Below are 15,612 nucleotides of genomic sequence, written 5' to 3'. Positions count from 1 at the left end.
GCTCTGGAGTAAGTTGGAGGGGGCACAGCATGAAATGAAAGTGGGTGACTCACTTTGCTGAAAAATACAAACCAACTATACTCCAATAAAAATTATTTTTTTTTTAAAAAAGAAGAAATGAAGGTGGGAGCCCAAGATAGGCCAGGCAAAGGGGAAAGGCTGGGGCACCTCAAAGTGGCCACTCCTGCGGACACAGGAGCTGGAGCAGGCGAACATGAGAAGCAGCAGCAGGAGCAGAGCCACGCCAGTTGGGGAGGCCGAGCCGTGGAACCCAGCCGATGCCAGGCCTCGTGGTGAGCAGGAGTTCCCAAAACTGGAAGGGGCTGGTCTCAGACTGAGCCTGGAGCGCTGGAGACGAGCACAAGACAAGCTCGGCCCACTGCACCTTCCTGCTGGGGTTCCCACCTCCCCTTCCAGCTTATCCAGGACACCCTTCTCTGCCCATTGGGACACATGGGGGGCATAAATTAGTGGTTTGTGGAAAGCCCAGATCCCTACCCCACCCCATCCCCAGGCTACTCACCGAAGTTCACCACGTGGGCCACGGTGTGCACGAGGGAGAGCCCAACCACCACGTAGCCCATAAGCTGGTGGAACTGGATGTTGTGGTCCAGCGGCAGGACCTGGGCCAGCCACGTGGCCCGCAGCCACGTGAGGCAGCGCCTGAGCATCAGCACCTGGCCGAGCAAAGAGGCAGAGAGCCCATCTGGCTCGCTCTCTAACCTGAGGCCTTCCCCTTGGCAGCAGGTGTCTCCCTGCCTCCCCCTGAGATGGCTGTGCTTACTGATGGGCGGGGCTGGCGGGTGGGCGGGGCTAGGGGACATTACCACCTCCCCCGCCCTCAAGTGTTCCATTGCTGCCCTAGATTCATAGCTGGGGTCCCAAAGTAGGACCTCCAGAACTGGGCAGGGAAGAAGAAAATCTTATAGAATGTTCATATTCCTTTTATCTCAACACGTGGGAAGCACATAAGCTTTTACTAATATTTAGGCTCTGTGTAGACATGGAGTCCTCATTTAGTCGTAGGTCAGACAGGCACCATGTCCCATGTAGTTTTGAGATGTCCTGAGGGGAGACCGCACTTTTTAAGGGGCTTATGGCGAGGACCCTCTCCCTTACTTATTTGCTTTAATTTATGCCTGTCCTATTGTGTGAATTTGCGGGTTACATTAACTGCTTTTAACTTAAGGAAGCTAACTACCCCTCAGAAAGGACAAGTAGCTTAAAAAGATTCCCTACAGAGAAAATGCAGATTGAAAATAGTGTTAATAAGGCAAGAGTAAGTGACCACAAAAATGAGTCATGTATCTCCCACTCCTGGTGTGAATTCTTTGTAGCTAGTTATGAGGTTAAAAATAAAACCCACCCTAGTAAGCAGATGATAGTGTCAAAAGGAGTATTTGAACTAGAGATGTACAACTCTGATCATTAAAGATGAACCTTGCCTTATAGTTATATTGTGCCTAAACCTATTGGCTAACAATAACAGGGCATGCATACCATTATAAGTGAGCATATATTGGGTAATTGGGAGAGGTTTTTGTTTTTTGTTTATTTTTGTTGGGTTTTATTTAATTCCAGTTTTAGAAGTGTGTTATCAAATACACTTCGAGACCTCAGGCTCTGGTCCAAAGGATCACGTTCTGGCATTCAAGGCCTCTTGAAGTATTCTCTTTCTGGCTGGAGCCCTGCACAGGAGCTAGCCTGACCTCCTCTGGGTCCACCATAGGGTTATCATGAGGGTCAATAACCCTATGGAGAGTGCTTAGCACTGTGACTGGTACATAGCAAGCACACAAAAACGCCAGCTGTATTATTTACCTGCTGTGTGACAACAGACGACTCACTGCCCCTCCCACCACTGAGTGTTGGCCCAGTGGATTTCTAAGGTGCCATCCTGCGCTGCCAATGCAGGTGTCCATGCGTGGGCCATTTAGTCTGAGAGGAGCCTACATCAGTCCCCCTGCCTGCTTCCCTGCGTTGTGCCCACAGAGCCCTACCGCGATGAAGCTGCAGTCAAAGTTGAGGCACTGGCCGCAGCCCTTGGCCACCATGACGCTGGCTCCGAAGGCCCGGTAGGCACTAGCTGCCAGGGCAAACAGCAGCACGTGGAGGCCCACGAAGACGGCCAGGCAGAGCGCATGGCTGCGGTGGTTGTGCCAGTAGGCAGAGGTCAGCAGGCGAGGTTGGCGCCGGTGTCGCTGGGGAGCTGGAGGCGTTAGCCAGTGAGCAGCACTGTAAGAGAGGACTCCACTCAGAGGGACGCGGTGCGGCGGGGACCACCGGAGTGGGAGCCTGGAGACGCACTCCCTCTGCAGCCACTAACTCTCGGGAGCCTCGGGGCAAACAGGCCGGCTTCCTTTTACATCAGGAAAGGGAGGTCAAGTGACTTGCTTACAGTCACACAGCGAGGTAGAACTGGGATCAATCTCCTGTCTGTCTGATTCCACATCCACGGCTTTTTTTTTTTTACTACCTCGAGTGGGGAGACAATCATAATGGATGGAAGAATCTGAGAAATTTTTGACGTTAATACACAAAAAGAATGAAGTACAAAGTGGCACTATTCAGAACTTGGAGTCAGATGAACTTAGGCCTGTTGTTCCACCCTTTTTATGTTACTTTCTCCACAGTGCCTATCAATTTGTACTTGTCTAGTTTATATACTTGTTTATTGGTATAAATTACCTGTCTCAGCCCAGAATGCAGCCCCAGCAGAGCTCTGCCATTACTGAGAACAAGGCTTGGTACAGAGTAGCTGCTCAAACAAGTTGAATAAATAACTGTCTTTGCTAATTATTTGTGCGCTCCTAGGTGTGTTACTTCAGGTGAAATAACTTTAATGTCTTTTTGTTACTTCATTCTCTGTGTAACTGCAATTTCCTTTTCCATGCTATGCAATGATACACTTGTAAAAATTCCCAGCACATAGTTGGTGCTTAATATTGAGTTGATTCTTAAGGAACCCTGTAGAAAATGCACTCATGACAACAGCTTCCCTGCAGAGGGCAGGACAGACCTTTGGCCCCAAGAGAAAGCGGGCAGAGGAGCTAAGCTGGACCAGGGAGGGAACCCGAGGGGTGGGGCTGGGCAGGGCCGACCAGGGCGGGGCCGGGCCAGGCCGAGGGATCGTCCTTGTGCTCGGGCCACACTTCACACCTGGGGTCTAATCCCGGCACGGGCTGTGTGCCTGCACCAGACAGGGCGGTACCTGATGGTCAGGTTCTCCAGGACCCCGGGAAGCGCTGCAACTCATCTCGGAGCTCCTCGAAAGTGATGGTGCCGCTGCAGTCCTTATCGGCGGACTCGAAGAGCGCCAGCGTCAGCTGGTCTAGCTTCTCCTTGGGCAGCGAGATGGCGCTCTCGTACAGGCACGACTGCAGCACGGTGCGCAGCTCGTCGGCGTCAATGGAGCCGCTGCCTGTTTCAGGTGAAGATGAAGCCTACTGGGGACCCGCACCCAACCCCTCCCGCCTCACTCTGTACTTGCAAACCGCGCCCTGCCTTGCACAACCATTGTATCGTGGGGTTAACTTCCGGTTCGTTCAGGTTTCTGCCAACCTGATGTCTTTAGGAGTAAAGACCAGGCAATCAAAGGACATATGCCACCTCCAGCTCACAAACCTTCCATGGCTCCCTACTGCTGGGCTCAACAGAGGCAACACCTTCCCAAGCATGGAGAGTCTTTGGCCCCAGTGCATGCCTTCCTCTAGAATCCGCAGCCTCCTCTCTAAGTACCACTCAACTTCCAAGACCATCTGCCCAGAAGATACACTTGCTTACTTAATCTATAAGGAGCTATGTAGCCAGAGCCCCAGTTATTCAGAGGCGAATTATATATGAGGTGGTGGTGAAGAGGTTTCCCGTTGTTCCCCAACTTGTAGCAGATTCTGCTCATCCATCCATGTTGTCCTGAGAGGCCACAGCTGGTCCCTCAAGTCCAGGGTTGTGACCTTATGTGAACATGAGTGGCTAGAATGGTATGGAAAGGAAGCCAAAAGTACAGTTGACCCTCAGCACAGACAGGTTCCTTATCTGCAAATTTTATCACACTTGGTTGAATCTGTGGATGCATGAACCCACAGGTTATCAAGGGTCGACTGTATGTCTACATTTTATATAAAGGACCTGAGCATCCATGGGTTTGGGTATCCACAGGGATCCTGGAATTTACTTGTGAAACAACTGTATCAACTGAGATGGGATCTGAGGCATTTTTTTTTCTGTATATATTTTCATTCTTCATAAGTAGTAGGACACTTGATTAGAAATTTCTTGACTTGTTTTGGATGTAGACACACATGAGGTAGCAATATGCTTCTGCCCCTTACTGTGTGATGGTGGGCTATAAGTCCTTTAGAGTCTTGTGACTTTGCTTATCTCTAAAATGGGGCTAATTATTCCTCCCTTTCAGTATTGGTTCAAGGATAATAGATAATTATAAAGCAGAAAGGACTGATGCTGAAACTGAAGCTCCGGTATTTTGGTCATCTGATGCGAACAGCTGACTCATTGGTAAAGTCCCTGATGCTGGGAAAGACTGAGGAGAAGAGGGGGTCAGAGCATGAGGTGGCTGGATGGCATCTCCAATGCAATGGACATGAACTTAGCAAACTTCAGGAGATGGCGAGGGACAGGGAGGCCTGGCATGTTGCAGTCCATGGGGTCACAAAGAGACACAACTGGGTGACTGAACAACAACAACAACAATGCAGTATTTGGAAGAAAGCAGCTACACATAAATGAAAGTCTTATTGGTGCTGTGATCAATACTTGGGCCTGAAGTCAAAGCCTGTAATCACAGTACGATGCAGAGTCTAGCACACCACTCTGCAGTCACACCTCCTGTCCTTCAGCTTAGGCAAGAGCCCAGGGCAAGAGCCATCATGGACCATACTTTAAAGAAAACCTTAGTAAAGCTCTGCCAAGAAACTCGTGAACCGTGGACCAACTTGTTTCCTATCGCACTCCTCAGGGTCCATGTAGCCCCCAGGAGTAGTCTGAGATTCAGCCCGTTTGAAATGACCTATGGAGGCCTTTGCTTACTACTGACAAATTCTAAGGGATGAGGGTGTGAACCAGGGTGTGTCCAGATATTATTAATCTCGGACACGTTCAGAAGGCGATCCATGACTATGCCCAAAAGGCACTGCAAGCTCCCACTAAAAATGCAAAGGAAAGCACCGTTCCTTCACAAATAAATCCAGGGACCAGGTTCTTAAAACCTGGAAAGAGGGAGCCCCCCAACCCCAAGACCAACTATTGCACAGGATGGGTTGAAGCCTTCCCTATCTGATCCAAAAAGGCTATGGATGTCTGTATGTCTCTTTTAAAAGAAACAATTCCTTGATTTGGACTTCCAAAGTCCTTCCAAAGTGATAACAGGCCCTTTTTCATAGCCAAAACCATACAGGACCTAGAGAAACCCCATAGGCCAGAGGACTATGCCCAGGAGCACAACAGCAGCTGCGTTGAGCTTTCCCAGATGCAAATCCAGCCCTGTGACTCAGTGCTCGTCAATGGCTCCCCGCTTACTCATTGTACTGAGACTCCAAACCATGACCTCTGCGGCCTGCCCAGTCTGGCTTCACCAACCACCCCAGTCTCACTGGGTGCCTTTTTCCCACTCAGACCCACTTCCTTTGATGATTCTAGGCTTTCAGAGACTCTTTAAGCCACAAAGTTGCCAATGATGTAAGAACCAGGATAATTATTGCAGTGTCATTTATGATGCCAAAATAAGGAGGGAGAACAATGGAGTCTCCATTTTGGAAATGGTGTTTGAGTAAATAAGCAACAACTGACCCCTGTAAAGGTGTGTCCTGAGCTAGGCACTGTTTTGAGTTTACATAACTAATTTAATCCTATCAACCTCACAAGTATGTACTATTATGATGATCATTATTTTCATGTGATACATGGGGAAATTAAAGCATGGAAAAGTTAAGTAATTTTGGTCATCTGATGCAAACAGCCAACTCATTGGTAAAGTCCCTGATGCTGGGAAAGATTGAGGAAAGTTGTTGTCCAGGGTCAACAACTGGTAGAGCTGAGATTTGAACCTGGGTAACTTGGTCTCAGAGTCAGAGATCTTAACTACTAGGCTGTGCTTCATGGAATCATAGGGTCAAAGTCACACAGTAGCATATAACACAGTCACTACAAATGATGCTATAACTCCATTCAGTTTCCCTTCATACCTGTTAGATAGCTGTTATCAGGGGGAAAAAAAAAACAGAAAAGTATAAGTATTGGAGAAATTGGAACCTTTGTGCATTGCTGGTGTGAATGGAAAATGGTGCAACCACTGTGGAAAAGAATATGGGAGTTCCTCAAAAAAAAAAATTTGTCCTGTGATCCAGTGATTCCACTTTTGGGTACATGCCCAAAAGAACCGAAAGCAGGGTCTTGAAGAGATATTTGTACTCCCATATTTATAGCAGCATTATTCACAATAGCCAAAAGGTAGAAGAAGCCCAAGTGTCCATTGACAAATGAATGGATAAACAAAATGTAGTATATATGTACAACAGATCATATTCAGTCTTAAAAAAATAATGAAAGCCTGTCACATGGTGCAACATGGGTGAACCTTGAGAACATTATGCTAAGTTAAATAAGCCAGTTACAAAAGGACAGCTATTATACAATTTCACTTATATAAGGCTGCTGCTGCTGCTGCTAAGTCACGTCAGTCGTGTCAACTCTGTGGGACCCCATAGACGGCAGCCCACCAGGCTCCTCTGTCCCTGGGATTCTCCAGGCAAGAACACTGGAGTGGGTTGCCATTTCCTTCTCCAATGCATGACAGTGAAAAGTGAAAGTGAAGTCACTCAGTCGTGTCCAACTCTTAGCCACCTCATGGACTGCAGCCTACCAGGCTCCTCCATCCATGGGATTTTCCAGGCAAGAGTACTGGAGTGGGGTGCCATCACCTTCTCCAATAAGGTAGCTAGAATAGTCAAATTCTTGGAAAAGGGGGGAGTAAGGAGTTATTGTTTAGTTGGTACAGTGTCGGTCTGGAAAAATGAACAAGTAAGTTCTGCAGACAGATGGTGGTGATGGTTCACAACAATGTGGATTTACTTAATGCTTCTGAACTATACACTTAAAAATGATTAAAGTGATAAATTTAATATTATGACTATTTTACTATAATAAAAATGATATTGTAAAGCAATACAGTCTTATATGAACAATTGTTTATATTGTTGAGTGAAAAAAGGCAGTGTATATAGTATATAATCCCATTTTGTTTTTAAAAAATGTGTGATGAATGTGTATATGCAATCAGTTATAAGGCAGTATAGAAAAATGCAATGGGTGATTTTTGCTTTCTTTTTTAAACCATTCTATATTGCCTAAAATGTTCATAGTGGGCTATTACTATTATTAAAAAGCAACAAACCAATTTCTTTTTTCAAACATGGAAAATAACAAAGGAAAGTTCTGGCTTCTCGTGAGTTGAATCAAGGGCATTTGTCTGCCTGTCAGTGTCCCACCCTCTCCCCCAACAAAAGGGAGATGAGGACCAGAGACGGGGCAGGGAACCCACAGAGAGAGAGAGAAAGGAAGCTGTCAGCCTCACCTGGAGACACTGGCCCAGTGCTGGGCAGTCACTGAGACGGGCCGTTCCCTTTGTCCCTCCCTCTGAGTCCTCCTCCCATCCCACAAAGGATGCTTACCGTCAACGTCATACACCTGGAAGAGGAATTTGAGTTTGTCCATGGGGCTGCCGTGGATAAGCAGGGTCAGTGCCTTCTGCAGCTCCTGAAGTGTGATGGTGCCACTTCCATCCGAGTCAAACAGGACAAAGAATCTCTCAGCAAAGAAAGACTGTGGCCAGAGGAGGACGGAAGATGGGTACAAATTGGCCATGGAGCCTGGGCTTGGAATTCATTCACTCTGTGTGTGTGTGTGTGTGTGCGTGTGTGTACGCATGCCATGGGGTGGTGGGATTCAGGGAGGACTCAAGTGACTGAAAATAGCCTGTGGTCTGCCCAATGAAGCCACACTAGGGGACAGTGTCCATGGCCCATCCTGTCAGCTGAGAACAACTCTGGGCTCTGGTAGGAGAACTGTTCAGATCCCTGGAGTGAGGATAGGCTTGTGTCTGGGTCCTGGTCTCCCTTCTGGCTCTCGGGCCTGGTAATTTGCATAGGCTCTCTGTCTCCATAACCCACCACTCTCATCAGCCTTGCAGTCCAGACCTCTGGTGGCCCCTTACTCAACATGGGGAAGAGGTCAAATTGAGTGTCCCCCTGCAGGCTCCTCCCAGGTCCTGTCTTTTTCCCCTTAAGGTGACCCCGAGGGACAGTGAAGCCAGGAAGGATTTATAAAGAAGGTGCCACTTGAATACCTGTCTTTGCCTTGTTGTTTGGGCTGCCTATAGCCTACAATTAAATGTTCTTAATGTAGAGTTGTTCTTAACAGCACTTGTTCTCAGTTGCTGGTGCACTCACTCCATTCATCATTCAACCATCCATTCATTCAAGAATCGTATCTGCAGAAGCCCCTGCTTGCCAGGCAGGCCTTGTGTTAGGCACTGAAAACACAGAAATTAAGAAGACAGGCTGGGGTCAGTGTCATAGATATCCAGGCCGAGATCCGCTCCTTGAGGCAGGGAGAGGAGCCTGAGGGCTTTAGTGTCTGATCTAAGTTCACAAGCATGAGGTTCATCACGGGCAGTCAACCCCGCCTTGGCTTCACTCTTTTTCACCTGGGTCCCTTTAGTAATGCCTTTATCACTCTCCCGATATCATTCTACCATCCTGAATGGCCTTCATCTTAAGATATCTTACAGCTCCTATTAGGCAGAAGGCCTTTTTTCCCTTCCCCATATTGACTATGAAAGGATACAGCATTTAGAGTTCAAAGCAGTGCCCCTGGTACCAGCAAGTGAGGGGCCCTCCCATCCAAACAGGAGCATTCAAATGCTCCTTGTCTCACTCCCATCAAGGATACAGGCCAGCCCAGAGGACACCTGTGGAGAGGCTGGTGTTTGCAGGCTCACGCCACCCTCCTCTCTGCTAATGTCTCCACTTTTTGTCAGGCATGCAGGCTGTTATGGGGATGGGCAGAGGATCCATGACACCGAGAGAGAGGACTGGGGATGGTGTGGCAGTGCAAACAGGACTTTAATGGATACAAACCGTGGAAAAATTTGTTTTATTGGCAGGAAACTTAAGTCTTGGCATCACCTCTGCCCATGAGGCTGGTAGTAAATGTAAGGTCAATAATATTTCTTAAGATTTGACAAGCTACTGATTTCCAACTTCATGTTTTGTTTGGAAGATCCCAGGAGGCCATGGCTACCACCATTGATGGAAGGGCCCCACAAAGACAGAAATATCCTCTGGCCCTGCTAAGGAGTAGAGCCTCAATCCCAGAGGAATCTGAGAAGCAACTTTCCCTTCCTTGTGAGGTACTGTGTCCTGCAAACCAGATTGCTCCTCCTCTATAAAATATGAGCACAGGGTCCCCACTTATGGAGCAGACACTTGCCTCTTTCACCTTCAGGGCTTTTTTGAAGTCTTGCAGGTTGATTTCCCCATCTTCTCCCGCAATGGTCTTAAACTGGTGCGTCACCCACTGAAGCCACTTGGCATCCTCCTCGGCATTCATGGTGCTGGGAGACAAAGGAGACAGGTGTGGGTGTTTGGGGTGTCCAAGGGCTCAGGAGGCCTCACGGTGGCCCCAGGACCTCTGTCTTCCTCCAGCTGGGGTCTCGGGCTTCCCATGTGGTTGAACTAGCTTCAGGGTGGGAGCTGCTTCTTGATGTCTTTAAGTCTCTTCTTCCATCTAGGGCATTGGCTGACCCAGGCTTAAGTCTCTTTAGGTTCTGGGATGACAGGGCCCCAGTGAACTGGGCCGCAGACTATGGGCTTAAGTTCAGAGAATGGCTCGCTCCATGGGTGTTATTAACATGGTGACAGTGACATCCCACCTCACATTTACCTGGCTCTTTACTGTGTTCCGAATCCTTCCCACTCACTCTTTGCTTTGGTCCTTGTTACCGAATGTAAAATACTCGACTGCTCTGAGCTTCCTTCCTCCCTAAGACATTTTACAGGGCGGAAACAGGCTTAGAGCACTTCAGTTATTTAGCAGAATTTATTCAGCAGGTCAACTCCAAGGCCAGTGCTTTTCCCATCAAACCCAAGAACCTCCACCCTCTGCCTGAACATTTCAAGTATAAGCCATGCGAGGGCTGAGACCAAGAGCTTGACTCTCTGGGTCCAGGATGTATCAGCAATGTCACAAGGGCACCAGCCATCTTAAACCCTCACAGATGGGCTAACTATACTGTGATGAGAACAGAAATTAACACTTTCTGTGGCATCAGAACCCAGCAATCCAAACTTGAGTCAATGAGTAAGAATTTATGTCATCTTATTCTCTAAACTTCCTTTGTGAGAATGGCTTTTGTCTATATCCCATGGTTTAATATAACTTTAAATCAATCTTCGTTATCTGCAGATTCCATATATGGAAATAAGCCTACTTGGGAAAATTTGTAACCCCAAATCGATCCTTGCAGCATTTCCGAGGTCACCGTGGACATGGGTGAAGTGGGAATGCGTTTCAGTCGCTTGATGTGCGTGTTTCCTGTTGAGGTCAACACAAGCGACGGTCTGCCTGCTTGTCTCAGCGCTCAGACTACAAACAAACGGCTTTCCCACAATCTATTTAGAGCTGTGTGTTTCACATTTTTGCACTCTTCATTGGTGATCTTGCTCTTTAAAGTGGCCCCCTGGAGTAACACGAAGCACTGCCTAGCGTCCCTCAGCACGAAAGGCTGCGGTCCGCCTTATGCAGACGTTACATTGTTAGATACGCTTTGTTCAGACACGAGTTCTGGTGCTGTTGACCATAAGGTCTATGTTAACGAATCAACAATTTCTGCTTTTAAAGGAATCTTTAACCAGAAACACACATAAAACAAAACTATGTATTGATCATTATATGAAAACTTTGTGCTCATCAGCTGGGAGGAATCAAATCCTGTATTTATTTCCCCTAGGAGTAAAGGTACAGGATTTCCTCATTCAGGAAATGTGACTTTACAGAATACAACTACCACAAAAAATGAGAATTAATCGTATATATAAATAAGATTAAAAATAAATGAGTTACAGTGAAATGAGTCAGAGAAAGACAAATGTTTTATGATACCACTTATATGTGGAATGTAAAAACTAAAACATACTATGAACATAATGGAAAAGAAACAGATCCACAGATATAGAGAACAGACTAGTGTTTACCCATAGTGAGAGGACGGGTGGAGAGGAAAGACAGAGGTAAGGGGTTAAGAGGTACAAACTACTATGTATAAAATAAGCTACAAGGATATAGTGTACAACACAGGGAATGTAGCCAATATTGTTAACTATAAATGGAGTATAACCTTTAGAAAAATGAAATAAATGGGCTAACTTTCACATAAGACACTAGAAAAAGAAAAAAACACACACATACATGAATAGAAGGATAGACTCAAGTATAAAATCTGAAATTAAGAAACTAGAAAACGGGAAAAAAAAGGTCAAAATGGTAAACTGATGTTGGTTACAGCAATGGTTTTACAGATGCATGCATATGTCAGTTCAGTTCAGTTGCTCAGTCATGTCTGACTCTTTGCAACCCCATGAATTGCAGCACGCCAGGCATCCCTGTCCATCACCATCTCCCGGAGTTCACTCAAACTCATGTCCATCAAGTTGGTGATGCCATCCAGCCATCTCATCCTCTGGCGTCCCCTTCTCCTCCTGCCCCCAATCCCTCCCAGCATCACAGTCTTTTCCAATGAGTCAACTCTTTGCATGAGGTGGCCAAGGTACTGGAGTTTCAGCTTTAGCATCATTCCTTCCAAAGAAATTCCAGGGCTGATCTCCTTCAGAATGGACTGGTTGGATCTCCTTGCAGTCCAAGGGACTCTCAAGAGTCTTCTCCAACACCACAGTTCAAAGGCATCAATTCTTCGGCACTCAGCTTTCTTCACAGTCCAACTCTCACATCTATACATGACCACTGGAAAAACCATAGCCTTGACTAGATGGACCTTTTTTGGCAAAGTAATGTCTCTGCTTTTCAATATGATATCTAGGTTGGTCATAACTTTCCTTCCAAGGAGTAAGCGTCTTTCAATTTCATGGCTGCAGTCACCATCTGCAGTGATTTTGGAGCCCCCAAAATAAAGTCTGACACTGTTCCCACTGTTTCCCCATCTATTTGCCATGAAGTGATGGGACCAGATGCCATGATCTTCGTTTTCTGAATGTTGAGCTGTAAGCCAACTTTTTCACTCTCCTCTTTCACTTTCATCAAGAGGCTTTTGAGTTCTTCTTCACTTTCTGCCATAAGGGTGGTGTCATCTGCATATCTGAGGTTATTGATATTTCTCCTGGCAATCTTGATTCCAGCTTGTGCTTCTTCCAGTCCAGCGTTTCTCATGATGTACTCTGCATATAAGTTAAATAAGCAGAGTGACAATATACAGCCTTGACGTACTCCTTTTCCAATTTGGAACCAGTCTGTTGTTCCATGTCCAGTTCTAACTGTTGCTTCCTGACCTGCATATAGGTTTCTCAAGAGGCAGGTCAGGTGGTCTGGTATTCCCATCTCTTCCAGAATTTTCCACAGTTTATTGTGATCCACACAGTCAAAGGCTTTGGCATAGTCAATAAAACAGAAATAGATGTTTTTCTGGAACTCTTGCTTTTTCCATGATCCAGCGGATGTTGGCAATTTGATCTCTGGTTCCTCTGCCTTTTCTAAAACCAGCTTGAACATCTGGAAGTTCACGGTTCATGTATTGCTGAAGCCTGGCATGGAGAATTTTACTAGCGTGTGAGATGAGTGCAATTGTGGGGTAGTTTGAGTATTCTTTGGCATTGCCTTTCTTTGGGATTGGAATGAAAACTGACCTTTTCCAGTCCTGTGGCCACTGCTGAGTTTTCCAAATTTGCTGGCATATTGAGTGCAGCACTTTCACAGCATCATCTTTCAAGATTTGAAATAGCTCAACTTGAATTCCCTCACCTCCACTAGCTTTGTTTGTAGTGATGCTTTCTAAGGCCCACTTGACTTCACATCCAGGATGCCTGGCTCTAGGTCAGTGATCACACCATCATGATTATCTGGGTCGTGAAGATCTTTTTTGTACAGTTCTTCTGTGTATTCTTGCCACCTCTTCTTAATATCTTCTGCTTCTGTTACGTGCACACCATTTCTGTCCTTTATCGAGCCCATCTTTGCATGAAATGTTCCCTTGGTATCTCTAATTTTCTTGAAGAGATCTCTAGTGTTTCCCATTCTGTTGTTTTCCTGTATTTCTTTGCATTAATCGCTGAAGAAGGCTTTCTTTTCTCTTCTTGCTATTCTTTGGAACTCTGCATTCAGATGCTTATATCTTTCCTTTTCTCCTTTGCTTTTCACTTCTCTTCTTTTCACAGCTGTTTGTAAGGCCTTCCCAGACAGCCATTTTGCTTTTTTGCATTTCTTTTCCATGGGGATGGTCTTGATCCCTGTCTCCTGTACAATGTCACGAACCTCCATCCATAGTTCATCTAGCACTCTATCTATCAGATCTAGGCCCTTAAATCTATTTCTCACTTCCACTGTATAATCATAAGGGATTATATGCATTATAATATTATGCATATGTCAATACTCATCAAATTGTTCATTTTAATAAAAGTACATCAATTATCCCTCTGCTGCTGCTGCTTAGTCACTTCAGTTGTGTCTGACTCTGTGCAACCCCATAGATGGCAGCCCACCAGGCTCCCCCGTCCCTGGGATTCTCCAGGCAAGAACACTGGAGTGGGTTGCCATTTCCTTCTCCAATGCATGAAAGTGAAAAGTGAATTATCCCTCAGTATAGTGAAAAAAGGGCTTCTTCCCTGGTGGCTCAGATGGTAAAGAATCCGCCTGCAATGCAGGTGAACCAGGTTTGTTCCCTGAGTTAGCAAGATCCTCTAAAGAAGGGAATGGCTACCCACCCCAGTATTCTTGCCTCAAGAATCCCATGAACAGAGGAGCCTAGAAGGCTACTGGAGTCACAAACAGTCCATGGAGTCACAAACAGTCGGACATGACTGAATGAATAAGCATGCATGCACATAGTGAAAAAAACAAGTTGGTTCTATGAAAATACTAAGTAAGAAAGCATGATTAGAGAAAGTGAAAAAATAAAATATTAATATTGAGAAAGGCAATAGAATCCAGAATCAGCAACAGAAATACGAGTATTGTGTGCAACTGATTGGTGAACATAGAGAAATGAATTGATTTCAAGAAGTAACACTCTGAACAGACAAATAATCATTTAAATAGTTAGTAAGAGGGTTAAATGTCAACATTTAAAGTAATGTCAGGCCCAGCTTGTTTTCACAGTTGAGCTTTCTCTAATCTTCAGAAAATAAGTTCAATGTCAAACCATCTCAGATTGTAGAAAATGATGGTAAGATTATTTTACCATCATTTTCTAGTTTATTTTACAAAGCTAGCATTACCCAATCCCACTGAAGACAGCATGCAAAAAGAGAAAATTCTAGACAAGTTTCACTTACAGAGATACAAAACTCTAAAATATAACCTAGTTAAATCCTAAAGTTTACTTAAAAAATTAGGGACTTCTCTGGTGGTCCAGTGATTAAGGCTCCAAGCTTCCACTACAGGGGTGAGAGTTCGATCCCTGATCAAGGAACTAAGATCTCACATGCCACATGGCAATGCCAGAAAGTAAAAATCAATTATCATCATTATCAGGAAGGACTTACTTTAGTAATATAAGTGTGGTTCACTTCTAAGAAGTCTATCAATAGCCCTCTGCAGCCCAACAGGGCAGTCTCCTAAGAGCATGGTTCTCAGACCCTGGTTAGTGCTTGTCAGAAAAGGGGGAAGCTGGTGAAATGCCCATTCTGACTCACCAAATTCGGAGCAGGGCCCAGGAATCTGCATATGTAAGCAGCACCCTGACTGTCTGTGACCCACACAACGTGGCCCAGGCTCACACCTGGAGAAGCAAGGCCCTGAGGGTTGAACAGCCTCACCTACTACTTCTCTTGGGACCCCACAGGAAGACATTCCACAAAGCAGAGCGAATTCTAGGAAACAGGCTGCACACAACGGCTAACCTAGGGAGCATGGGGGCAGGGTATCCAATGTTAACCTCTCTCGTCTCAGAAATATTAGTGTGCCTGGCCTACAGGATGAGAAAGGAAACTCTGCAAAGGGGCTGGGGAAGAGACAACTGGTGGGAAGTAAAGAGTGAGGAAGGGTGGGGAAAAGGAGGTGGTCCTCGACAAGAAACCGGGAATCTGCAGGTTTCAGAGCTCAAGGGGAAGCTGGTGCTGATGAGAGGCCAGAACTGTCCCCAGGAGACCAGGTTCTTAGGTCCACTGGCCCCAGTGTGTGACAGTGTCCTCATCTGTGTGTTCGTGTGTGCTAAGTCACTTCAGCTGTGTCCAGCCCTTGGCAAACCCATGGACTGTAGCCCGCCACGCTCCTCTGTTCATGGGGTTCTCAAGGCAAGAATATTGGAGTGGGTTGCCATTTCCTTCTCCTGGGGATCTTCCCACCCCAGGAATTGAACCCATGTCTCTT

General features: G+C 46.1%; 1 protein-coding gene across 1 annotated transcript in view; it reads right to left on the bottom strand.

The window, feature by feature from the left end:
* NOX5 (NADPH oxidase 5) overlaps positions 1 to 15,612 on the bottom strand; it is a 63,950-nt gene that overhangs the window by 25,973 nt on the left and 22,365 nt on the right. The window contains 8 exon segments of the mRNA XM_070377348.1: positions 169 to 267; positions 269 to 348; positions 524 to 677; positions 2,001 to 2,235; positions 3,212 to 3,233; positions 3,236 to 3,421; positions 7,686 to 7,836; positions 9,505 to 9,628. Of these exon segments, the coding sequence (XP_070233449.1) occupies positions 169 to 267; positions 269 to 348; positions 524 to 677; positions 2,001 to 2,235; positions 3,212 to 3,233; positions 3,236 to 3,421; positions 7,686 to 7,836; positions 9,505 to 9,628 (1,051 nt within the window).

This window comes from Bos mutus, chromosome 10 (genome assembly GCF_027580195.1).
Source record: "Bos mutus isolate GX-2022 chromosome 10, NWIPB_WYAK_1.1, whole genome shotgun sequence".
Taxonomy (NCBI): Eukaryota; Metazoa; Chordata; class Mammalia; order Artiodactyla; family Bovidae; genus Bos; species Bos mutus.
The sequence above is the reverse complement of the archived record's forward strand: the minus strand, read 5'-3'. Positions and strand labels throughout refer to the sequence as shown.